The sequence below is a fragment of the Parambassis ranga genome, chromosome 12 (assembly GCF_900634625.1).
Source record: "Parambassis ranga chromosome 12, fParRan2.1, whole genome shotgun sequence".
NCBI lineage: Eukaryota > Metazoa > Chordata > Actinopteri > Ambassidae > Parambassis > Parambassis ranga.
In genome coordinates, this window is record NC_041032.1 from 15,417,445 (window position 1) to 15,443,819 (window position 26,375).

Below are 26,375 nucleotides of genomic sequence, written 5' to 3' on the forward strand. Positions count from 1 at the left end.
GCTGTAAAATAAACTTCATTTACCTGACTGGGGTGTTTTTGTCTTTATTATTAACGCAGCCAACAAATCTTTCCATTATAAAAAAAATCAGCACTGTACAGAAGAAAGTAAAAGACACGTTTACTTGACGGTGATGTTGATGATGCTGATGTCCTCGTACGGTTTGTCCGTCTTGGGATTGACTTTGACGTTGGAGATCCTCTGGACGACCTCCATGCCTTTGGTGCACCTTCCAAACACAGTGTGCTTGTTATCGAGCCAAGGCTGCAATAAAACAAACAAAATATATATTTATAAAAGAATTTAAGCCCGATCCAATTTTGTACTTTTACACCTTAACCACATCTGCACTGAAAAGAAGGGATATTTTATCACTTTATTTTACATGTTGTAGTTTAGAATTTCACTAAAACAAGATTCTGCAACCAACTGCACAACTAAGGCTATGTTCGTGCATTTTTGCACGAATGTGACCTGTATCTGATGCTGTCATCACAGTCTGAACAGCTCAATTCCGATTTTTTTATATCCGACCCAGGCCACTTCCTTATGTGGTCCTAAATCAGATATGTATCCGATTTTTTGCAATGCGACCTCAGTCTGAACGGCTATGCGGCATATATCCGACTTTTGCGTCAGTGAAAGGCGACAGACGTTGTTAGCAACAAGGGCCTGTTGCCAGGAAGTAGAGCCCAACTCCAACGCGCTCGCTCACAGATGAAGGAGGTGTCGACTGTCTTGCCGTGAAAGTGACACAGAAAGACGCTCGCAGACGTATTCAAAGGTTCTCGTCATTCTGAAATTATGAATGTTATGAATGAAGTCACATCACTGTCCCACCACTCCGCACCCACACACATCTCTGTACAGACGCTGCAGCTGCTGCTCTCTTCCTTCTCTGCGTTCTTCTTAATATTATTTGGTTGTAATTATGTCGGCTACGATCGGACATTAACATAAACAAACAACACAAGCACACACTGTGTGACGTCGTGTCCTCTTCTGCGCATGCGGGTCACTTCAGGGCCGCAGTCCGTTCACACAGGAGAGTGGTAGCAGTCACATATTTTTTTGTAAACACCAAAAAATCCGAATTGAGCATTAAGACCTGCAGTCTGACACGGGACCAGCAGTCACATGACAAGAACTGAGAGTATTTAACTGATCTGCAGGCTTTTACAGCTGACGTGAGGAAAAAAAGCTGAAATTATTCCACTATCAGTAACATCAGTGAGGGAAACAACAAACTGATTCCAGCAAACATACATTTCTGTAAAGTTAACGAATCAACTTTAATTGTCAGAGTTTCGTCAAACCTCTGGTGTAACTCACCGTGGGCACCACAGTCATGAAAAACTGCGAGCCGTTGGTGCCGGACCCGGCGTTGGCCATACTGAGCGTGTAGGGGCGGTCGTGTCTCAGCGTGGCGTGGAACTCGTCTTCAAACTCTCTGCCCCAGATGCTCTCTCCTCCCATTCCGGTGCCGGTGGGGTCACCTGTCTGGATCATAAAACTCTGCACACAAGACAGACGAAGATTCACACACAGAAGTCTCGCCACTTGTTTATTTCTGAATGTACAGATTAAATCTGTAACTCGGACCTTAATCACTCTGTGGAACACGTGACCGTTGTAGTAGCCGTTCCTGCTGTGGACACAGAAGTTCTCCACAGTTTTGGGGCACCTGAAAACAAAAAGGGAAAAAGCTTTGTTCAGTATTGTATAAAATGTGGACAGGACCTGTGACTGAAGCCCATCTGGAAACCTACTCCACAGGGAAGAGCTTGATGTGGATGTCTCCCATGGTGGTGTGGATGATGGCGCTGTCGGACACTCTCTTGGGGCCCTCGGCCTGCGTGGCGGCCATCACCTCTTCCTTTGAGGGCTTCTCATTAAAGATGTCTCTGTCTGAATCAGCGCTCTTTGTATCCTCTGGCTCTCTCTTTGTGAACTTGAGACACGATGATAACACACACATGAAGAGACAGAACAAACACAGCTGTGTTATGTGGAGACGCGTCCTCTGCTCTCTCACCATGTAGAAGCGGTTCTTCTTGAACGCCGTGCAGAAGACGGTCGGATCCGGCTCCACGTTCTCTAAGGCGGGGTTGTCGGATGCTTTCATCTCCACTGTGGGTGCAACCTGCATGGCCTTTGCAACACCCTGGAACAGACACAGCTGGACCACACGGATGTTCTCCAGCTTCCCGAGGATCCGCACACACCTGGGGAAGAACGTCCGCGACAAAAAGACACATGTGACCTCAGCTTTAGCAGAAATTTAGCAGAAACTCAAAATCTTTTTGCTACCTGTTGGTCTCCACGTTGATGACTTTGATGCCCAACATTGTCCCGTACAGCACAAAATGTCCCGTCTCATCAAAGATGATATTTGTCAGCCGGATTCCGTCCACCTTCTCCAGTTCTCTCTCCACGGCCATTCGCCTTCCAAACTCCATGTCAGGCAGCTGCTGCCTCATCTGCTGCAACTCTGTGAACATCTGACACACACACAGCTTCATACGCATGTGAATTCACAACATCAGCAAACACACACTGCGGAGATGTGAGAGGATTTACCGTTAAAGACTCATCAAACACTCTCATCAGTTTCCCTGTGAGGAAACGGAAGATCCGGACTTTCCTATCCGAAGCAATGGTGGCCATTTTCTTCCCATCGGAAGAGAAGGCCAGGCTGGTGGGATAGGTTTTGTGTTTAGCAAACTCGTACAAGTCAGTGTCTGTTTTGTATTCCCACTCCACGTGTTTGGGGAACTTGAATTCATTAGGAAGGCCCGTCCAGTATTCCAGCATTCCCGCCTTGTCAGCGGACACGATGACTCTATATCTGGGATTCAGGCGGATCTGTGACAGCGGCGCAGAGTGCATTTTGTCGAAGACGTGGAACGGCTCGCTGCTTCCTCTGCCATCATAGACAAAGATCTTTCCTGTGGATTTTTCTGAGCAGGCCACTGTGGAAATGGCATCTCCAGGATTGTAGATCCACTCACACTGGCCTGGATGGAAGCTACAGAGACACACCAAACACTACGTTACATGCAAGAGTCACTTTGAGCATATGAAATATAAACACTGTCATTTAGACTCACCCCAACTTCAGCATGTTGATCATGTCGAAGTTGACAACATCAAACACTTTCATGGCCTGATCATCCCCAACGGAGCAGAAGAGGGCGCCTTCAGCACTGACGGCGATGCTTTCGATCACACCTGCACACAAAGCAATGTTTATACTCACAATTCAGCGTGTGGAGTATTTAAAAATGCAGAGTTGTTTTGTGCTCATACTGAGGTGACTCCGGAAGTGCTTCACAAACTCTATTCCCTCATCCTCCTTCTTCTTCCAAAACTTGACATGGCCGTCCTGGCTGGCTGTGATGACGAAGTCAGACCTTAAAACAACGAGGGTTTTGGTTCACATAGATAGAACAGCCTTGACGTGTGTTGTTTATTTCACGACAAAACAATCAACGTTCATCTTTGTAGTCACCTTAGTGCTGATAATTATTTCTTTTTAGACAAAACACTAAACATACTGAAGAGTCATGTTTTCTTTTTACATGATTTATTTATTGAACAACCCCCAGCATGAATGATATTGATATTATGGTATTTACATGTAGTTAAATGCCGTGTAACGGTTCTTTTCTGTGTCAGGTTTCCCTGTGACTTCTCACTTACTTGGAACAAACTATGTGTGTGATGACATCTCTGTGCATGTAGCTCCGCTCATACATCGCAGCTGATGGGAGGTTGTCCAGATAAACACGCTCATACTCGAGTACTACGAAAAACAAAACAAAAACATGCAGAAGTTAGCAGGAGTTCGGTTAGCATCCATTAGCATTAGTTGCAGATGACCGACAATGTGGTGAATTCACAGGGGAAAACTAACCTTTTCTTTTCTTGACCTTCGTGGCTTCGCTCGGCATCGGTCCGACCCATTCTCCATCTTCTTCATCTCCATCTCCATCCTGAATATCATCCGCTTTGCGCTTTAGATCCACATTGTTGTCAGCCGCCGCCATTGCTGCAACTCTTCTGCTCGGTCCTAGCTTGGTTGCGATACTTCCGGTCGGCGCCACTTTCTACAGATAATACCTAAACTTTTAATAACGTGGAAAAATGTATTTGCGCTGACACGTTTGATTTAAAAAATACATTTTTAGCTTTTCACATACACTGGAATGTTTATTTTATCCTTTAAATTTATAGTAACTCTTATGGAACAAAAGATTTTTTTTGTTGTTTCTCACGGTCGCTTATCAACGAACACTCGGATCAAACCAAAAATCCTTTTTAGGGGTGATTCACGAAATTACATGCTATTAAACCTTCACTTCTAGACTTGTTTGTTGACATGTGTGTGGATACATTCATATTTATCGCGTTACAAAAACACTGTGAACTCTTATACACAGATATAGTGGCATCTTTAGAAAAATAAGATAAAAAAAAACCCTTCATGTTTTTAGGTAGGACCCCTCGTGTACTCGGAAGTAAACAATAAGCTCACATGAACGTTCAATATGGCTGTAGAGAGGAATATGTGAAATTTGTTATCTGTAAAACAAGTTACTGTAACAGATTTAAATCTTTTCAAATACTTTAGGTGAAAGTCAGTCTGAGGATATCATTGTTTCAGTTGTTAGTCAGCGCCAGAATGAGCAATATTTACATTCAGGAGCCGCCAACAAGTGGAAAGGTGAGCGCTGCTGTTTCTTTCAGCTAATGGAAATGCATATTTTTTTTTTAATAATAGTAATATTAATAATTTCCCTGACTTTAGGTGCTCTTAAAGACCACAGCGGGTGACATTGACATTGAGTTGTGGTCAAAGGAGGCTCCTAAAGCATGCAGGAATTTCGTGCAGCTGTGCATGGAAGGTAAACTTTCACATTGTCTAACACAGATTTCTAAAAACCTACCGATCCTGTCGGAATAAATGGCAGAAAATCTGTGCAGGGGCTCTTCTGTGCGTGCACAGATCTACTGTTTACATAACTCCCTCACTGTTTGAGCTGAAAACGGCGTGTTTAAAGTAATGTGTGCTCATAATATAAGAATATTTAAATAAAATCTGGTGCAACAGTGGAGCCAACTAATAAGACTGAAATATAATTATTATTCAGTAATTTGTATGTCACACATTTAGTTCTGTTATCCTAATTTTAATTAATCTGTAAAATAAAACGTTGCCTCTGTTTTCTTCATGTCTTGAGGTTACTATGACGGCACCATTTTCCACAGAGTGGTGCAAGACTTCATCATTCAGGGTGGAGATCCCACAGGAACAGGAGAGGGTGGAGAGTCCATCTACGGCCGGCCATTCAAGGTCAGACTGCGTCTGCTCTCGTCTCAGTAAGTTCCAGTCAGACGCCTCAAAGGGATCAGCTGACAGCGGAGAACCTGTGTCTCTTTCAGGATGAGTTTCACTCCAGGTTGCGCTTCATTCGGAGGGGTTTGGTTGCCATGGCAAACGCGGGGCCACATGATAACGGCAGTCAGTTTTTCTTCACCCTGGGTCGTGCAGATGAGCTCAACAACAAACACACCATATTCGGGAAGGTAAACGCCTGAAGGTTCCCTGTGAAGACGTGCTCGGAATGTGTTTGATGTGTTGATTTTTAACCTCCTGGATGCAGGTCACTGGAGACACAGTTTATAATATGCTGAGATTAGCAGAAGTTGAATGCAATCAGGATGAGAGACCTCTGAAGCCCCACAAGATAAGAACTACTGAGGTATTTCATATTTTTGTTTTACATTCATAACAGCGTTCAGTGTGATTTACTGATCGCACCTTTTGTCTCTTCCAGGTGCTTCATTCTCCTTTCGATGACATCGAACCTCGTGAAACAAAGAAATCCAAAAAGGAAAAGGACAAAGACGAGGCGAAGCAATCCCAGTCCAAGGCCACAAAGTCAGTTTTCATGATTGTTTGACTTACCTAGTCATGCACCAGAGTGTGTGTCGTTGATTAAATCGATGTTTTCGTGCTCCTTGTAGAAACTTCAGTCTTTTATCGTTTGGAGAGGAAGCTGAAGAAGAAGAGGAGATGGTGAATCAAGTCAGCCAGGTAATGAAACGTAAAACTCCCTCTCTGTCAGACCTCTGACACCGACTTGTGACTGTATGGTTAATTAATAAGTTCTACTAAAAATTCAAAACGATGATGTTGCTCCACATCGTTTTTTCAGACATTAAAGGGAAAAAGCAAAAGCAGCCACGACCTTCTGAAAGATGATCCCAGACTGAGCTCCGTTCCAGCTGTTAATAAGTATACTCATTACCTGATCAATAATTCTGTAGACTGTTGTTTCTCCTTTTTAACATCGATACTTCTGCTTCTGCTTTAAAAGGAAACAAAAGAAAGGAACACCTGGAGGCGCTGAAGAGGTAAAGCAGGACATAAAGTGAGAAAAACGGATGTCTGTTTCTGTTTTTCCGTCTGAACGTCATCGTGTTTCTTTCAGTCGGAGGACACTGATGGTGACTCCCAGGACGACACAGATGATGAAGAGTATGACTCAGACCAGAAAGAGAGGATGAGAGAACTGGTCAGTAAGAAGTTAAAGAAAGAAAAAGGCGGAGAGAAAATGACGGAGGCCGATGAGGAGGAGCAAGGGAAGAAGAGCAGCCGCAGGTACGACGTCGTCTTCCTCAGATCTGTCTGCAGAATAAATCATAGTTTTTGTCACAGAGTGAATCTGCAGCATTAGAAAGTTTCTCTTGTAATACAGCGTGACGGCCTGATGGGGGAGCTACTTGACAATATAATAAAGGGAAATCATGACGAAGCCTTTTAAGGGACCCATCCCATGTCTAATGAGAGCAGGGAAATGAGTCCAACAGTTCATTTCAACTCAGAAATAGGGCTGAAATTAATATTTAGATTTATTAATAATTCATCCCCAACTCCTTTCTGTTTTAGTTACGTCAGTTTATACAACAGGACATAAAAATCTTTCAAAAAATCTAACTTCCGGAGACGTTTCGACATCTGCTTTGTCTCAATGACAATCCAAAAGCACAAAAATGTTCAGTTTAACGTCACATGTGACACTTAAATCAGTGTTTTATGGTGAAAAATCTCACTTCAGTTCTACATGAAGTTAATCCTGATGTTTTATGATCACAAAACCAGATCCATGAGAGATGAGAGGAGTGATTGGTAGAATATTTAGTCAACCTTGGGGTCTAGACACAGTAAAAACAATCATTACCATGTATTAATTATTGCCTCTCTGCAGCAGCAGATCCCCACAAACAGTCCTGTTTTGTCTGGTGGTTTCTTTGATGAGGTCGCGGTCGGGTTGGTCTTTGATGCACTCAGTGATTTTACAGATTTTAAATATATGTTGTTGTTTTTTTAAATGACAGCACACTGTGTTGTTTACGAGCTTAATAGGACAAAAAGAAATGTGTGGCTGTGTCTTTATCAGCTGTTTGTTCGCTGGATTTATTTAAAACATGTCCCACATACATTTTTACTTCCTGTAGCTTTAGATAGTTCAACAAATAGGATTCGATTGATGAATAAATCTGTTGTTTGTTGTGTTAAATATCAACCAGTGTCATTAAACAGGGAAGTAGTGCTGCTTTGAATTGATGGAATCCCAAATCTTGTCAATATTGAAGTGCTTCTCCGCTGGATTTTACTTTGGAGCTTGAAGTTTGTGACTTTAACGTACATTTGTGATTTTTATTTCCATTATATATCCATATTTTGTTACTTTAATGTCAGAGAATGTTCTTTTTGTTATCTTATTCTGAAAATAATTTTGTTTTGTTGTAAATTTTAGACTTATTTTCACATTTATGTCTTTAATTCTGAAAATTCAGAGAAAAGAATAATTTATTTCTGTGTTCATACCCATAACTGGACAAGTTTGGATATTACAAAATCCCAAATCCAGTTTATGGCATTAAATAGTAGCTATATGTATAATGTATACATCTATGAATGTTGGAATCATGATGCATTATTATGTAAAAATCTGGACCAGCGTTCCATCAGTGGCCCTGCTGTTTAAACTGTGAGAGACAACATGATTCTGTCATCCTATCTTTGATGCTGCAGGTCATCTCTCCTCCACATCCTTCTAACACACATCATCAACATACCCTTCTCTCATTAGTGCTAATGGGATAAGGAGCGGGCCCCCGGTCCAGTTATGAGTGTGTGTGTGTGTGTGTGTGTGTGTGACTGACAGCCAGTCCAATGCAGGCAGACTGTAGTATATTAAACACAAGCGCAGATTGTTTTGCTACAAGAACTGTAACCCAACACAGTGGTTTGTCTTGGCAGGGAATCAAAGAGCGAGCTGGTAGGTACAGTGTTAGCCCGGGACAAAGGGGGCATTGTTGCAGGGTGAGCGCTGCTCTCCCACTGCTGCTCTGAGTGCAAAGGAGGAACACCGACTGCTATCCGGTCACCTGGGAAAAAACCCGGAGGATGTTAAAAGCAGTCTCTCTGATGCAGGACGTTTCATTCCTCTGCACTCTGTGTGTGTGTGTGTGTGTGTGTGTGTGTGTGTGTGGGGAAAATTTACAGTGCTGGCTGTATCTTCCCACTCGTAGTCAAGGCTGCGGAGAAAACCATGAAATTAGGAGTCTCCCTGAATCCAAAATAGTTTTTACATCAGGTCAAAGCTATCTTATGTTGCTATCCAGCAGCCAGATGATATTCCACCGCCGTGATTGCGAAACGCTCGGACGTGTTGCCAGATAATGGTGTACTGTACCTGGACCATGTTAAAAAAATGAGGATGAGTCACAGTTAGTGTGCGATGTGTGATAGTGATTCTGGTTCCTGCTCACAGTTTGATGCTCCTTTTATGTCCCTATTGATCAAGTCTGCTGTTTGAAGTGGGCCTCTTTTGGGGGGGGGGGGGGTGCTGCTTTATAAAAGACACTACTGAATGAAGTCCCAAAAGCAGTGTATGTGGTAGTCGCCACTTTTGTTAAACCCGACGGGGCATGACTGGTGGAAGCAAAACGCTTCCATATGGCTGTGGGACTCAGTGTGAGCTGCTGCTGCCAGCTGGGTCGGCTCCCTCTGCCATTACTGTTACTGCACATGATGACAGAACTGAACATCCTGTTATTTATATTGCTTGTTATCACATACGTAGAATAATAACAATACAGGTGGAGGGGCTTTAAAAGAGTCAAGGTGCAGTCAAGGCTCTGTGTGTTAATTAGAACACCTTAAGAAAGCACTCTGTTAACCTTTGTGCGACTTCAAATGGGACATCAGACACTAATTATCCCCCCCAGACGACGTGTCACTGTGCATTAATTGGCTGCACCTGTGTGTTGTCACCGGTCATAACCCGGCTCGTTGTCAGGGAAAGGTTGCCGGGATCAGGAAAGCTTCGGGCGCTGCGTTTGTGCAGAAAACTGCTTGAGATAATCCAGTTCTTGGCAGCAGGATTGTGTATGTTTTGGAACTGCCAGGTTTACACATCTCTGGCCCACTGTAGCATGTCTGCCCCATATGGGGCACCCGCTCACTGGAAACTGTTCCAGACAGCAATGCATATCTAGGATGTGAGGGTTATACTTGAAAGTGAATAGAAAAAAGGAGCAGAACGCTACTTGGACTGGGATCAACATCAACATCTGACAGAGCGCACGTTAACTTCGTCTCTCAAACAGGATAAATATTCAATAGGATATTTAGGTTAAAGGATCTGGTCAGTAACCTCTGACAGAGGAACCCTGCTGCTCTCTGTAGGTCATGTGTTCGTCCAGATCACTCTGCAAAGTCATGCAAATTCCTGTGTGGAGGTTGGATTCCTCCACTCCAGCTTAGAGTTCTCCTTGGCTTCTGACCAAGCCATGGAGTGCCCCCTGAGGGGAGTTCACCCAGCCATCTTGTTATTCTAGCACATTCATCCACATCACTTGTTCGGTCGTTAGACTGCTTCCAGTCCTCTGTAGCAGAAGAGAAGCTGCTACTGCTGCTGCTGCCATGCGTGTGGGGCACGTCGGTGTTAACTTAACTTTTACACACACACACACATCTGACCGGTCACAAGCTGCATTTTAACTTCAGTATTTGCATTTTTTTAAAGGCTGGTTGAAAAAACAAAGAAATCCAAAAAAGGCAAGTGCGCCTGCTTTTTTGGATTGAGTTTCTGATCAACCGTACAGTCATCACTGGACTATTTTTAAGGCTGTGTCAGCCTCAGACTCCTGCCAGACACTGGAGTATTAAATGCAAGGTTCTGAATCATGAGACAGTTTTTGGTCCACTGCCAATCACTTCATATGCTTTCTTTATGAAAAGTTAATCATGCGCAGCTCTCTGGTTTTTACATTTTTTGAATTTTCTGAAAGGAGTGACAGTAGCTGGCAGACTCCGGTTTTCATCAGGGATCTACTGCAGCTTTGACAGTTTCGCTCTGTTTATCGGGCGACAGGTGGCAACAGATTAGTCGCTCTCTGGTTTCTGATTGGACGACCCCCCTCCTGACAGCACGGAGAGATGTTTTTACTTTCATTACATTATTTTGCAGCATTTACTGTAAAACATAATGAGGCAGCAGATGTCTGACACATACACTGTAAATAAAGATGGACAAACCCCTTCTGATGTCACTCAGAGGCTTCAGCAGTCACCATCTTGGCAGCACCTCCCAGTTAATCCAAATACGGGCACACCATGGATGAGGAAGTTACCTACAGAGGACAAAACATTATTTTTATACAATATGTTTATTGTTGCAAAGTTTAAACATCTATGATGATTGACCCGCTTTGGTCGCCAGCCTCTAGTGGTCATTTGAAGAACTGCAGATTCTCATCCTCCAGATGTGATAGTGCCTAAACCTTCTAGCAATATAGACTAGTAGATTATTATACTCTTTAGGGAAACAATGTTAGTCAAGGCCTTAGCAACGAGTCTCCTTGTTGTTGTGCATAATAAGTGTTAAAGCGTTAAATGTCCTCTGACCAGTTTTGAAGGGCAAATTTGTAAACAAACTACCGGATGTAAAAACTTCAGAAAATAGTAAAAAAATGCTCATTGATTAACCATTTCAGTGATTATCTGCTAAAGATATTTTAGAAACCACATGAAGCAGCCTTATCCAAGTTCCAAAAAAAAAACCCTGTCAAACACAATGTGATTTATTCAGTCTAGTCAAAGTGTGTAGAAATCAAATAATTTGCGGTGCTGTGATGTGAGGGTCTCAGGGAGGAATTTGCTGAGCCCCAAGGTGCGTCTGAACAGGTGTTGTTGGGGCTTTTCCTGTCCTCTCTGGCCTCCTCCTCTTTATTGGCACTTAGGCTGTGGGGCTGATTGTTCGGCTGTTGCCTTGGTTACGTCTCTTGTTTTCCTAAATGGCAGCGTGTCAAGGCAGGCAGAAAATGATCGCTCAGGCCAAAGTGTTCTTCACTGAGGAAAATAAGCGTAAAGAGCTCAGAGGACAGTCCTGTGGATGATGATTATGTAAGAGCTGCAGGTCTTACTAGTTACTTTCAGTAGTTAATTTGACTAAAATGTACGTTTTTTTGTGTTTACTTTATATTTGTGCTCAATCGCAGCTTTCTGCAGTCTGTTGTCTCTACAGACTGTTGCTATCAACACAGTACTGACCAAAGAAGTTCATCTGAAATCTATTTTTTATTATAATTAGCTGTGTAATAAGTGGGATAATCACAAATTAGATCCTTTTTAGAGCGATAACTAGCACTGCACTGCTAAAAGTCTCTTTGATATGGGTCCGATTCAACAGTGGCTCCACACAAACTTCATAATGACAGATTCCAAGGAGAGGTAAACTGTCCTAACTTACATTATTTTGCCCACCTACTGCAGTAATTACATTTGTTATAATAAAGTGGTTTGTATGTTTAGTTTGCATGGACACCCAGTTTCTGTTTGGAGTTAAAGAGCACAATGAAGACACAATAACAGCCTCACCATGTTTACCACGCTTCACCCCTTCATCACTTACATTATTATGTTATTTTGCCCACTTATGGTTTCCCCACATCTGTGTCGCATTACAGTACTGCATGTAAAACCTCCACAGAGAGGTTTGTTGTCAATACTTCTAGACGCGTCTGAGCAGGCGACTTCCTCGCTCTGACAACAAGCTCTGCTCTTTGGCAACTCCAGTCTGGACTGGACTAACAGCCGTATGTCTGACTGATTCCTCATGTGTATCCTCAGAAGAACCAGGCAAGCTAACAAGGAGGAGACATGACATCAAGTCGGACGCAGCTGTTAATATTTGCAGAAGCACTTACTGTTAAAGTATCGCTGGGTTTGATGCCTGGGTGCTGCGCCACAGACGGTGTCAGAGAATTGTAACGTGAGCAACAAACAGAGAAATCAAAGGAAAGTAAAGGGATCTAAACGAATGTCAGTGCAGAGAAGCAGATGTAAGAAACAAAAGCAGCCATTGTTTGGTCTGGAGATGCCTCGCATGTTTCTAGGCCAGGGGCCCAGACTGTGCAGCTTACCTGTGCTTTGTGGCTCTGCAAGTGAATGGGATGAAAACAGAGCTGTCAGGCAGTACAAAAATATTATGGTTTCCTAACATAACATATCTGCTCTGAAGCTGGCTGTAGCCTCAGTCATATGAAAGCATTGCTGGGCGTCAGGCCACCTGCCAATGGGACAGTCCCTTGAATCAAGGAAGGAGGCTGCACCTTAGTATGTATCTGTCCTCCAGTTTAAGGTTTTATACGGGTGGCTGGCCATGATCTGCGCCCGTAACACTCTGTAGGGCCACTTTAATAAAGGATACTTCTGCCACTAACAGCATTGTGTATTTCATGTATCACACAACCTTCAGTCTTGACTATGAGCTTCATATGGAACTCACCTCACCTTTTTGGTCTTGAGTTGGGACTTTCTGGTGACTTTAGAACTGAGTTGGGGACTTTTTAGTCTTGACGTGGGATCGGTCCTGACCTGAGAGGAGTAAGTGCTGAACATTTGGTTTTTGATACTTGTGTTGGGACTTTTTTCATATGGTCTTGTAGGCCTTGACTTTAGATTACACCTCACTTTTTTGGTCTTGAGTTGGGACTTGGTTTGTGGCTTTTTGCTCTTTTTATAGGACTTAGAGCATCCAATTATTTATATCTAAACAAGAAACTCAACGATATGTTGCTCGGTTCAACGTGCGTCCATGTGCTTTTTCAGGGGGGGCTGGAGGAGGGAATTGTTTTATAACATATACTTAGAATTATTTACGTTGTGTTTAAGTTTTTAAGCGTAAGTTTCTCTGTTCACAGTGATGAATTACGCAAAGAGGCACGGCAGCTGAAGAAGGAGCTCCAGGCCATAAAACAGAGGAAAGAAGAAAGCTTGAAACCTGCTGTAGAAGAAGAGAAGGACGGTATGTGTGCAGCTTCTATTCCCCTGCATGAATGTGCACTTGTGCTCCCATTAGACTGTAAATTTATTGGTGCTGGATGATGTACTGGTCCATGTATCTCACTGCAGCTCGGTGCCTGATCTTTCTGCAGTCTGAGTGTGAACAAAGTGTCTGAGAGGGTGGTCCATGCTACATTCCCTGCTAATGGACACTAAGACTGGCAACCCTCTGATTTTGTCAATTAGTTGCAGACTAACCCTAACCCTAACCCCCCTGCTGCTTTGGCCCGTGTGATTCTCCTCGGGTCCTCACCACAGTGCAGTCTGTCATAATGCCGTCAATCTTTGGATTGTTTTGCTGATGCTGAAACACATTTTTGAAAATTACAAAAACCACTTAGGCGCAGAGGTTAGCCTGAGCGGGGGGTGTTGTTGTGCAACAAAACAAAATAGCTTGCAGGGGGTTCTGCCGGGACCAGTGATGGACTGTTGTTGCTCAAACTTAGTTTCTGTCTCCACAAACACTGACGGTTTTATGTTTTAGGTGCTGAACACACTTTTGACTCGGTGCCGACTGGTTCAACATTGTGTTTTAAATGAACTAAGATTCTGTTGGTGACTCTGATTGAATGTGTTGCTGTTAGTGATATCTGCATCTCAAGGAGAGAGAGGCCTTCTCTAAAAGAGCCTGTTGTATACTCAGGTTATGAGGCATTAACAGGCCTGCATTGTTAATACTGAGTGGCACCTAGCCTAAGCTTCTCCATTATCTTACAAGGTATTTAAACACAGCCAGGGACCTTTGTTTTGTGCTTCTGTGGCAGCTTTAGCCAGAGGCAGGACTTTTTCTTTTAAGAGTTCCTCATTACATTTCTGTGTTGGAAGCAAAAGCTAATTCCATTAGATGGAATTCGTAGATGTCATGGGCCAATGGCCACTGCAGGGGAGAGACGGATGTCTGCTCAGATGCTGTAAATCTGGAAACTGCACTCGGCCACAGACGATCACTGTGGTGAGGGGTCGTTTTATCTCATCCCACTGGAGAAGCTGATGGAGCCCCACACACACGGCAGACATCACATCAACGCCGCCATCTCTTCAAGCTTAAATCATTCTCCTGGTTCTGCTCTGACCTCTCGGTGAAGGTCAGCCTCTGGACCCGTTTCACTCACATACCTCCTTAACCGGTCAGCACTGAAATATTTTACAGCTGCAACTAATGGTTATTTTTATTGTCGATTAATCAGCCAAATATTTTCTCCATTAAGTGATTTATCATTCGGGCATTATTTCCCAGAGCTCAAGATGACGTCTCCAAATTGCAGGTTTTCTGTGGCTGAACAGTCCAAACCCCAAGGATATCCAGTTTATCACACGAGACAAAGAAAAGCAGTAAACATTAGCATTTGAGAAGCTGCAACCAATTTATACAAACACATATTGTTTCAATCTTAACAAGATTCCTCTTATTTAAAATACACATTTTAAAGGTTTGGTATATAACAAATCTAGAGACATGATAATGTGCAAATTTGTTACATATCATCTCTTCCCCTAAAGTTCTCTGTTTCCTGTAACAGCCTTTGGACTTTTTTTTTTTTATCTATGCAGTAATTAGCCTGCCAGCTAATTACTATCTTTAATGGATAACCACATCTAATTGATTGATTCTCACAGGGCTGATCTAATCACTAAATTGGTATTTTGTCCAACAGTGTGGATAAACGATGCGGTACGAAGCTAATTTGGGGCATGCAGGGGCGGTTAGCCAGCTCACAGTAACTTAGCCCTGCAGCATGGATCTGGTGTTGGTTATACTGAAAGATGACACACTACTCTAGGACCATCTGATGCAACTGTTTGTAAGAAGTATCCAAGTTATGTTTGCACACTATATTTGAATTGTCTGTTGCTAACATGGATAAGAACACAAGAAAGATAATGAAATAGCTAAAAGTTAAGCTTCACAAAAATAAACTAGCTAAGACATTTCATGTCATAAGGTCGTTTTTATGGGTAGACAGAACCCCTCAGGATACATGTTCACTTCTCCTTTTGGGATCAATAGACATGTGGTCCACTGCTGCCGGGCTAAAGGGGCAAAAAGCAAGGCCTCTGCTGAAATACTCAACTGTACCACCTCAGCAAATGTATTTATGCTAAGTGGTTTTTCCATGTGCCAGCTAAAGCTAACATGTGACTTCATCTGAAGCCTTGAAGCCGTTATCCTTTCTTCTAATTAATTCAGTCGTTTATTGCACTCAGTCTAAAATCTGCCTAAAACAAACTGCTCGGCCTGTAACTTTATACCATCTGTGGTTCTGTGATTCTTGATCATCTCGTCTGAATGTCTGCAAACCTCATAACGGCTGGCATGTGCGTTGAATTGTCTTCTCAAAATCAGCTGAGGTACACACTTTTTTTTACTTCATCACTTCAGTTTTCATCACTTAAATTACAGCATGTTCCTGGAGTCTGGATTTCTCCTTCTTGGCTTGACCAGCATGGGAATCGGAGCCAAAAATAAGAGAGCCAATCTGAAACCACTGTCCATTCTGCACCAAAGGATGTGGCAGCAGGCGATATTACACAGGTTCTGGTGCCTTGTCATCAGCCATACTGTTGATTTATACAACTTGTTTCTGCAGACTCATATTTGAAATAACGGTGATTAAGATCCGCCTGCTCCATATATCATCCGGCAGCTTCTGAGCAGCAGCAGCACCCTCCTGGAGCACTTTCATATGTAAACAGTCTTTGGTGTTGCATAATTGCTGATAGATCATTGTTGTTGACCTCACAGCCCCAACTGACAAAATCATTTTTGATGTGTTTCTGATTGATGATCAGCCTCACAGCTGGGCGCCATGCTGCTTTGACTTTTTTTAAACTAACCCGTTGATTGGTAGAGATGAGGGGGGGGGGGGGACCTTTTATCCCTGGGGAAGAGGGCGTTTTTCATCCACAACAGGGCCTCAGTTGCTACAACATCAGCAGCGTGATTTGTAGCTCTGCGGAGCCCAGGTGACAGGAGAGGGGAGGAATGTAGTTAGAAAGGCCATCAAACTCAAAGATAGTGGTTAGTGACAACAGCTGGAGAGGGTGATGTGTGTTCCTTGTGTAGGACCTCGGGGCATCATCATTCAGCATCCAGGCAGACACATGCTGCAGCAGCCAGGCAGAGAAGCAGAGGTGAGTGAAGGGGGAAAGATGGAGGTAGATCAACTTGTCATAAATCAGGAAAAAAAAAAAAGTGTTGCCCCCTCGAGCAGGACTGCAGACTTCCGCATTGACACGGAGGGAAGTGAGGAAAGTGTAGGCTTAGATTTCCAGACTCTTTAAGAATTCCAGTGATTGCTCCCTATTTAGAGTTTGAGCCTAGAAGCCCAGAGAAAGAAGAGCAATTGTTGCTTTTCTTTAGCAACAGTCCACCGAGCAAACTGAAGATGAAGTTCATCGTCTTGCTGACAGTTTGGAGAAGAGAAGTTTATGTGTATAGCAAAAACTCTACAAGTACAGAAGTACAGAAAACAAACTGAAATGGACACAAGTCCCAAAAGACTGCAGTTCCTCAAGTGGGTCTTGTACGTCGTGAGGGCTTTAATGATACAGAAATGACAAAAATATTACGTTTTAACGCTGCATTCACGTCCTACAGTGAAATTAAAACACACACGTTGTGATCCAGTTTTCACATCAAGCAGATAATTATAAATGTGCCGTCTTCTCCTTTCATCTAAATTGTAAACAAGCTTTAGTTTTATACCTTTAAATGAGAAGGCCGACAGACGTACGGGAACCTTTTTGGAGAAACTGAGCTCTCTCTTACTGCAGCATTAGACCGTTTTATTATTAAAAGACCGCACAAATAGACTGTGAGTTTATAATTGTGCATTTCACAGCTTGTAATAAAGAGCTACATGTGTAAACACATCTAAACAAACTGCTAATGTGACCTAAACGACAGGCAGAGTGTGTTTTCTCTGTTACATCATTTATTTGGAGGAGCTGAACGTGTCAGAGCGTCCAGTCAGGAGTGGTTCAACCTGGGCAGCGAGGGGACACTGTGTGTGTGTGTGACATCACAATTTGTTGTGGAAAGAAAGTGCTCCAGCAGACTGTGCTCACTGTCTGCCGCTTGCTGACTTCACAGGCTGCTCGTCTGAGCCGGCAGGTTTACAGAAGCACATTAACTGCATGAGACAGTAAAGTCAGCGCACTGATTGTCTCTCTGTTCATTTCTGATGAGAGATGTTTTTTTTCACACAGACGGCAGAGGAGGACAGCTTGGTGGAAAATTGTTCTCAGTGTTACTGTAAACATCACACTGTGCCTTTACTGTCTCTGTCTGTATGTACATGGATATTATTGTCTGAAAGTAGAAAACTAGATATTCTCTTGGGTTAAAGTTTTAAATGTACAAACTCACAAATTTATGGGGGGGGGGGGGGTCATAAATTTACAAGAAAGACATTACAAGTTTACAAGGCTCTGAACTCTTAATGCACTCTGAGAGTCAAACATTGTGTAAAACTTCAATATTTTCTGTTATTAAATCTGTCAACAGAAAAAAAAAACCTTTGGTATTCTCAGAAAAAGTTTGCACATTGTGAGTGGGATAGTTAGTATAACTGTGAACCCTGACCATATAATATAGTTCATAAAGTCCATACATTAATCAGTCATAATGTGTCTCTTGTTTTTAAAGTGGATAAAAAACCAGCCAACGAGGCCGTGGCCGAGTACCTGGAGGGAAGAAAGAAGTACGAAGACCTCCGGAAGCAAAAAATGAAGAAAGGCTCAAAGAACCGAGAAGAACAGGTGAAAGAACGCGACGTGTGTTTGATATTTACTGATTCTGTGATCGATAATGTGCACATTTTAATGCTTTTTTGCTGCTTTATGGCAGACACTAGCTCTGCTGAGTCGCTTCAAGTCCAAGCTGTCATCAGCCGTCACTGAGGGGCCAGAGGAGGACGTGGAGGAGTTAGCAGAGGATGACGACAAAGGATGGTGAGTCATCCGTCATTGTGTTTGCCTCCAAGAAACAGCTTCAAAGCCACTAAACATACTTATCTAAGGCTTCTTTTCAGGTTTGGAATTAGCTGAAATAATCTTGTTATTATGCAAGTATCACCTAAGACCACGTTCACACTGGGGAAATCAATCCGGCTAGAGCGGGATTCGGGCCGTATCTGGATATATCCGGATAGATTTCAACCCACCTCTCAGAGGTGGATCTAGCCGGATTGGTTTACATCTGGCTCAGGTCTGAACGCAAATCCCACTAGCGACGTCATACTTTTGGTTCACATGGACAGTGTCGCGTACAAAAGCCGTATGTAAACAACCGTCGAACTACGACAGCTTTGCCCCGAGTTTATTTTCCACATTCCACATTCCGCATTCCAAAAATGCGCACGTGGTCCTACTGCAGCCTGAACAGACTCTGTATATTACGAGGCGCCACCTAGCGGTTTGGAGGACAACAAACAAGCCGGGTTAAGCTGGATTGAGCGCGGACACGTGTGTGAAAATAGGTCTGAACGTATCCAACTTAAAGGCTATCTGGATTCAATCCTACTCTAGCTAGATTGACTTTCTCCAGTGTGAACGGGGTCTAAGTCTGCAGTTCCACTGTAGGTGCATGTCCTATTTTGTGTCTTTCAGCTTATTATTTGGTCTTTGTATGACAAACAACTCTCTTTACGCATTTTTCTAGTTAAAACCTCTACTAATAGTGCTGGTGGGACAGTAAAATGTCTAAAAATCTAGTCCCGTAAACGATGAACCTGACCTCGGCAAGAGCTGATGGCCACTCCAGGTTCTGATAAATGGTGTTAAAGTTCAAGTTGTACGCATGTGTGTGTGTCAAGCTGGGATTTCAACCCGCAGCCACCAGATTGGCGATCAGGAAATCAGCCCTGACGCTGTGTTTTCCTCTCATATTCTGTTTTTCACCAAAGATCTCAAAGTCTAACGACACAGAGTGAGGGTTTGAAATGAATACCATGTGTTTGAATTTGACCAAAGTGTCTGTGTGAGAGATTTAGAAAAACAAAATCTGTACTTGCTATTAGTCTCCAGAAGCCCCCTTGAAGTGCAGTCTGTGTGTGTGTGTGTGTTCGGGGGCTGGCTCTAATGAATTTGAGAGAAGCCTTGGCTGTCGCTTGGAGCCTCTGCTGGCCCATAGACACCTCGCTGTGTCACCCCTGCCAGGTATAGTGAGCGGGGGAGGGCCGGGGGCAGTAGCATAGCGGTTCTAGAAAAACACCAGTGGGAAGCCTGTGCCACTCTAGGAGCACCGCGAACAGAATGTGGGTTACAACAGGTCAGACATTGGAAGTCAAGTCTGGGCCAGAGGAGGTAAACTATTCCATCTGTGTCTGTGTCTACAAATTCTGACTCTCCCTCCTCCTCCTCCTCCTCTTCCTCCTCACACACCAATGCAAACAGCCCGCCGCTGCTCTCGCCGTCCCTCCTCTACTACTTAATTCCCACCCCCCCCCCCCCCCACCCCCACCTCAGTGAAAAAAATGCAAGAAAAATAAATTGAGGAAAGGCTTCTGTGGACTCGCATTGTGGCAGCGCAGAGTGGTTTTGATAAGCCGGGTTTCCACATCACGTTTCAGAGCTGCGCGACCGGCGGGCTGTCATCACTGAGACTGCTAGACAAATTATCAGAGGCGGCCTGCTCACGCAGCAGGAGTCCTCAGGGTCTGCCAGAGTCTAGCCATGCCATTGTAGATGAGCTGTCACAGCTCCTGCCGATTTCAAATGAACACAGGAGAGAGCGCACACAAAGACTGACACACTAACGTACTCAAACTGTTCTCAAACTCAGCTCTAGAAAGGAGCAGACGCATACCACAGCAGGCAAGCCTTCGAACACATCGTATGTTACATACAATCCCTTCTTCACAAGATAAAAAGTTTAAAGATGAAACGACACCTGATGAATAGACGCTCAATTCAATCCTCTTTGAAAGAGTACAAAGACAATGAGATGTCTCATCTGTGAAAATATTTGAGATACAACTACTACTGCAGCTCTCAATACCTTTGGGAACAATTTAGAGTGATCAAAAGAAATAGTCTAGACTAAAAAGTGGCTGCTTCTAGTCTAATCCATACCCGCCATTCATAATTCCAATGTCCAGCAAACAACAGATTTTGATTCAGATCCAATTTCTGGAGCTGTTTGGCAATCCGACATGATGCATGTGCTAAAGTAGCAGCACACTAAAGGCTGTTCCATACTCCGCGAGACAAAGAGCGGAGAACGCGCTCCACGGGTGGTAAGGTACTGAGGTACCATACTCCGCGACACGTGTGTGTGCACGTCTCGTCATACGGCCCGCCCACTGCAGCGCACGCCGTGTATACTACAGGGAATTTCTTGCCACCGGGATCACCACTTTTACTATTCTGCACACGGCGTTTTGCCTTTGCAAATCTGTCGCACAGGTAGCGCCACTTTTTGCGACACACACTCTCTTCTGTGCAAAGTATCGTTGCTATCTCCTCCCAGGAGTTGTTGGCCATCAGCGTGTCTTTGTAGGTCCTCAGCGATGTACTGTAGAGATGCTCGTATCTCCTCACTGCCTCGGCAAGCTGCTCCTCAAAAACATCCATTGTTGAATTAATTAAATCTGTTGAATCAGTGCTGTTTATACACCTACCTATATACCTGGAGAGGCTCTTGCGCTTCTCCACTTTCATCACGCCCACAATAAATTCCGACCAATCACAGCATGGTTGCCGCACAGCCTTGAAAGACAAAGTTCGGCCCGGACCCTGTGCACAAAAGTTCGGAACAGCGGGCGGTCAGAGACAAAAAATGACGTCATTTTGTGGGCGTAACGTCTGCACGGGGGAAAAAGTTCTTTGTCTCGAGTGGACATTTTGACCAAATGAAGGTTTTTTGTTCTGAATCGATGACTTCCTGATTCCGTTTGGTTGTTTAGATTTACTCGTAGCACTCATGCAGCAGCTGCAGAGACCCTGTCAGTGCCTGACACTGTTATCTACTGTTAGCAGTGTTTAGCAGTGTCCTGATTCTGTAATCTGTCTTTGGAAGGAAGTTAAACTGACTAGGGAAATGAAAGACACATGAGCGTCTGTTCTCTGGGGACCAGGCTTTCTTTCATAACTCTAAACCTCGTGCCAAAGACAGTGACTCTTTTTTTTTAGCTGTCATTTGTCAATGCCAGTATTAATGCAGTGATAGATTCATGTTTGAACGTTTTTGTCTGGCTTCCCCCCGTGTCTTTAAATTCCATCCCAGCTTAAAGTGTGTGTTCCAAACACTGTGTGTGACCTTGGCTTAACATGGCCTCCCACAGGCAGCGGTACAGAATATTTGGGGTTTAGTGCAAATGAAACTTGAACCAATCTCTTCAAGCAAAAAATGTGTAGTTTAAACTTTATCATTAGAACCACAATGTGGATAATTTGAAGCTAAACTGATTACTATCTTAATAATTATGGATTATGTGATTACAAAAAAGATAAAAGTGGGATTTGACATAAATCTTATATTGAGTCAGGTTTAAATGCTGACATGTGATGGAACAAGTTTTTTCTTTTGTACCCCTTACAGAGCTATTGTGTGATGTTTTTATGACTCTTGTAATTGGTATTGTTTATTTGTTAACTGTTTTTATGACTCTTGTTAACAGTTTTTCTCAATTCCTGTGGTTGTAAAGCCTCAATAGTGTGTTTGTCTGTGAGTGTGTGTTTATCTGCCTCTTTTCAACTTGTATCTATCTTTTTTTGACCAAACAAATGATTGAAATTGTTCAATTAATGCCTGAAAAGTGAGACGGTCCTCTGTAATACTCTGCATACGCTGGTGATTTATCCTCTGACGCTGCTCTCTGAACTCTCTCCACCTCTCTGTCTGATTTAGGATGGGCCATGTTCTGCAGTTTGATGAGCAAAGCAGAAAAGTCAAGGATGCCAACATGCAGGATGAGGATACTTTCGAAATCTATGACCCGCGCAATCCCGTCAACAAGCGCAGGAGAGAGGAGAGCAAGAAGATCATGAAGGAGAAGAAGGCCAAGAGGTGAGGTCGCGAGGTCGGAGGTCAGGTCCTGCCCATGCCATGTGGTCACAGAGCATCCTGCCTGTCCACTTTTCCACCGCTTTGTAGAATCTCCATCTGCCGGCTTGAACATCTGGACTGAGGATGCTGACCTGAGCGCATTCCATCCCTATAATCTTTAATGGAATGGCTTCTTCACTCAGAACAGCTGCCTCCTGACAAAAGTTACTCATCAGGAGTAAAACCGTGATCGTAGTAAAGATAACGGCCATTAGCTGACAGCATGTGGTGTTGTAAACTTCTTATTTACTGGTTGTGTTGTCTGCAGCTTCATTTTGAAAAATAAAATACTTTTCTAAACCGCATGCAATGATTCTATTTAATTTGAAGTACACGTATGACTCAGACCCAATATTATTAGGTATACAGGTATTTCCAGTGCCAAATTGCAGCCTGGTTCTGGTTAGCTGAAAAAGTAGACAATACGCTTTGAGGGTTTTTGCAAACTAGGAACCGAAAAGAACATTTAGCATGTGAGAAATGTATCTAAAAATATAAATAATAATTCTAGGAGAACATTTTTGCAATCCCTCAAGAGTCCACTTGAGGCATGAGGCTGATTTTACTGAGATGGTCCTACTGCTGCCCCTTCTTACTGTCCTGCTCAGGACACCACTGCAGCGTGTAAAAAAGTAACCAAGGTCTTTACCTCATTGTGGTTTTCAGAGGTAAATGATCTGCCGATGCTGTGTGTGTGTGTGTGTGTGTGTGTGTGTATCTGACCAGGAGCCGCACTTTGCCAGCACACCATTTTTTTACTGCACTTCTGGGATTATGCTTAAATTTTCAGATGGAGCAGGAAGGAGAGTTAATGTTACATTACTCTGCCCGAGCAGCCGCAAATCTAAAACAGGTGAAACGGTGATCTAACTGGCTACGTGCGCTTCAGGTTAAGGGTCTAAAATTAAAGGATAGGTTTGCAGTTTTTCAAGTCTGTCTTTGTTGTTGTACGTCTCTGGTGATAATGTCCTCAACTCCATCCCTTTTTGCATCCTGTCTGTGTGTACAATCACAAAGATGAAGATGAATTTTGTACAAATCAAAGCTTCAGTTAAACCTGACAGAAGGCAGATGTTGCCCTCCCCCTGTCATTTACTTAAAGCAGATATATATATATATATATATATGTGGTCACGTCACGGCTGTTCTAAACTTCAAAGAATATCTTCTAATCTTCAGATATTTCCTTGGTTGAAGATGCTTTGACTGCTCAGATAAATTTGCTTCTTTACAAGGACGCTGCTTGCCACATAAATTCGTAATTTATGTTTTAAAGGGGAGGCTGGAGAGAAGGACAAAGACGATGTGATGTGTCTCCAGGAAGACGTTTAACTATGTCACCGTGCCCACAGCTGGAAATACCACTCTTGCCCTTGTGGGTGGAAGTGCTAAATATATCCAGCTAATCCTGCTCATCATTTGTTTTGTGATAGAAGTGGTTTACAAAAGAAGACTGATCATGGATCACAGAGCCTGTTGACCCATGAACTGTGACCATGAGTCCTCCACAGCGAATCCTCTGGGGTGCGATGAACGGAGCGTGCAGAACAAGAAGAAGAAGAGGAGGGCTCAGTGAGGTAGCGCTGTGTTGATAGGAGGGATATTGATGAGTGGGTGAGATCAAAGAGAAGATGGTTTGGACAGGCACGCCACAGTTTCATGGTTAATGGTTGACCATTCAGACGTCCAAGGACGGAGCAATGAGTTCATCTGTCTCGGCTGTCAGCATTTTTTGTCTGAAGGACAGGTCCTGAATGTTCCAAGAGTGTCCTCATACAGCAGTCATGTGTACACAGATGGAGGTGTTTGGTTTTAGTATCAGTGATGAAGTTAAGACTATCTACCAAACTTTCCTTGGTTTTCCTTGAATAAAAGCGATTTTACTCAAAACAATTGTCCCATGTTTTAAGCCCATTTTTGGGAGGAAACCTGGAAGTTTGTAACTTCCCACCAGAGAATTTCAAACAGTCCAAATCAGTGAGGTCTGCATCAAGGTGATGGTCTTTGTTTTCTGCAGAAGGGCCACACGGACACAGGCGTTGACTATGCTGATCTGTAGTAGCAGGAGTGCATTTCCTCAAGGATAACGCTCAATTCAGGCCTGATTCAGACCTTCTGACATTCCTCAAGATGAAGATGAAGTGATCGCGGTTGGGCCACTTACTGAAGGCCCAAGACGCCAAATGATACAAAGAAGGGGTGTCATTCAGATGCTTCACTAGAATAAGTGAAAAACATTGTGTTTTTGATCTGAACTGACAGAGCGGTGTCCTGTGCGGGTGTGACTCACAGATTCTGCTTTCTAGAGTTGGATACGTCTTAAAGTCTTAAAAGAAGCTGCTGCTAAGGCAAAGCCACAGACCAGTTTAGACAGGATCCCACTTCTGACAGCGGCCTTATCTCCCAGGAGCGCAGAAAATTCTACATTTTGGGGGCAGCAGTGGCGCAGTGGTATAGCAGGGTTGTCCAGTAACCAGAAGGTTGGTGGTTCAATCCCAACTGAAGAAGAATTTCCCTCTGGGATTAATAAAGTATCTAAAATTAAAAAAAATTAAATAAATAAATAAAAAATTACCATTCACCCCACTGCTTTGGCTGAATTTTGTCATGTGGCGATGTGTCAAAGACTCCAAAACAGAGTGGACACAACACAATCATTATTCTGTGTTTCCTTGCATCAGCACTACCATACAAATCCACATTAGGGTTTTAGTTCTCTGTATGTATACACTCTGGGAAACCCCACATTGAACTCTGTGACGCCGAGGTGTCTCTGAATCAACAAGTTCTTCCAAATTCAATGAACTCCAGTGAGTGCAGCGGTCATGCATTCAGAGCCATTACTCCTACTGTCCAGCACACAGTACTATCTGAGGAACGCAGCCTCAGAGCCCTCAACAATGAAGATGAAAGGATTCATATCCAGGAATGCAGTGACTAGTGACCTGCCGTTGGACACCTAAACACAAACCGAGGCTACGTCCATGATAGAGGAACATCACTTGAACTTTTCCTACAGTTTTTTTTTACTTCAGTGTGGCTTTAATCGGTTCTTATAATGACTTCCACTTTTACATTTATTATGTGATGCTATCTAATCATCGTAAGACTTTTATAGACTTCTGTTTTTTATATTTTTCAATTAATGAAATTGCTCACAAGCAGATCATTTGGTCTTTACAGCCACTTCTTCACTGTAATGAGCGCGTGCAGACATTGCTCTATAAAACAGGATCGCTTTATTCCTCGGAACATAATTACAGCTAAAAGAATAGATCTTAAAGAGCGTCCGCATTACCGCAGCTGTCAGTGGACGTCCTCAGCCTGCATTAAACACACGCTCGCTTTTCCTGGTCGAGACTGAAGGACATGAGGACTATGAAACACAAGCAGCATCACAATGTACCGGCGACCACTGCACCATTATCATTTGTCCTCATTAGCTGGCTGTCATTCATCAGCTGTGGGAGTCAGAGCCGAAGAGGCCACATCACAACATAACTCACTCTTGATGGATTTCATAATGTTCTTGAGAGAGGATGTCCTCAAACAGGCAGCACATCTCAAAAGCACCCATTTACGCAAATGATGGCATACACATGCACGCACAGAATTATTCAGCCTCAACAAAGCACGAGCTCTTGGCTTTCCTCCACCGGCCTAAGTGATTGGCTATTGATTCCTTATACGCATAATCCACTTACATGCCGTCTGTCCTGCTGACAGAGGACGGCCTGGCAACCAAGCTGTGTCCCTTAGAGGTGACCCGGCTACCCACCAAATATCAGCGCATGCAAATTCTTGTTTTCTAAAGTGAAGGATGCTCAAAACACACACACACATTTCTGATGTTTAAACCAGGCTGAGCTGGTGTCTTTCCAAAAACCAACCAAAGCAGGTAAA

The 26,375-nt window shown here is 43.4% G+C and overlaps 2 protein-coding genes across 2 annotated transcripts; one reads left to right on the plus strand and one right to left on the minus strand.

Annotated features, from left to right (window-relative positions):
• Nucleotides 1-14: 14 nt before the first annotated feature.
• ppwd1 (peptidylprolyl isomerase domain and WD repeat containing 1) lies at nucleotides 15-4,071 on the minus strand. Its single transcript, XM_028417739.1, has 11 exons — nucleotides 3,917-4,071; nucleotides 3,703-3,805; nucleotides 3,310-3,413; nucleotides 3,111-3,231; nucleotides 2,581-3,028; nucleotides 2,311-2,501; nucleotides 2,036-2,225; nucleotides 1,770-1,951; nucleotides 1,603-1,684; nucleotides 1,333-1,515; nucleotides 15-264 (listed from the first exon to the last, which is right to left on the minus strand). The coding sequence occupies exons 1-11, from the start codon at nucleotides 4,047-4,049 to the stop codon at nucleotides 121-123; spliced, it is 1,881 nt and encodes a 626-aa protein (XP_028273540.1). The 5' UTR covers nucleotides 4,050-4,071; the 3' UTR covers nucleotides 15-120.
• Nucleotides 4,072-4,537: 466 nt separating this feature from the next.
• On the plus strand, nucleotides 4,538-22,708 carry cwc27 (CWC27 spliceosome associated cyclophilin). Its single transcript, XM_028418411.1, has 14 exons — nucleotides 4,538-4,726; nucleotides 4,811-4,907; nucleotides 5,244-5,356; nucleotides 5,446-5,589; nucleotides 5,667-5,765; nucleotides 5,841-5,944; nucleotides 6,031-6,100; nucleotides 6,222-6,301; nucleotides 6,384-6,420; nucleotides 6,498-6,667; nucleotides 13,282-13,385; nucleotides 18,072-18,184; nucleotides 18,273-18,376; nucleotides 22,275-22,708. Exons 1-14 carry the CDS (start codon nucleotides 4,685-4,687, stop codon nucleotides 22,435-22,437), a joined length of 1,440 nt encoding a protein of 479 aa, XP_028274212.1. The 5' UTR covers nucleotides 4,538-4,684; the 3' UTR covers nucleotides 22,438-22,708.
• The last annotated feature ends 3,667 nt before the right edge of the window (nucleotides 22,709-26,375 follow it).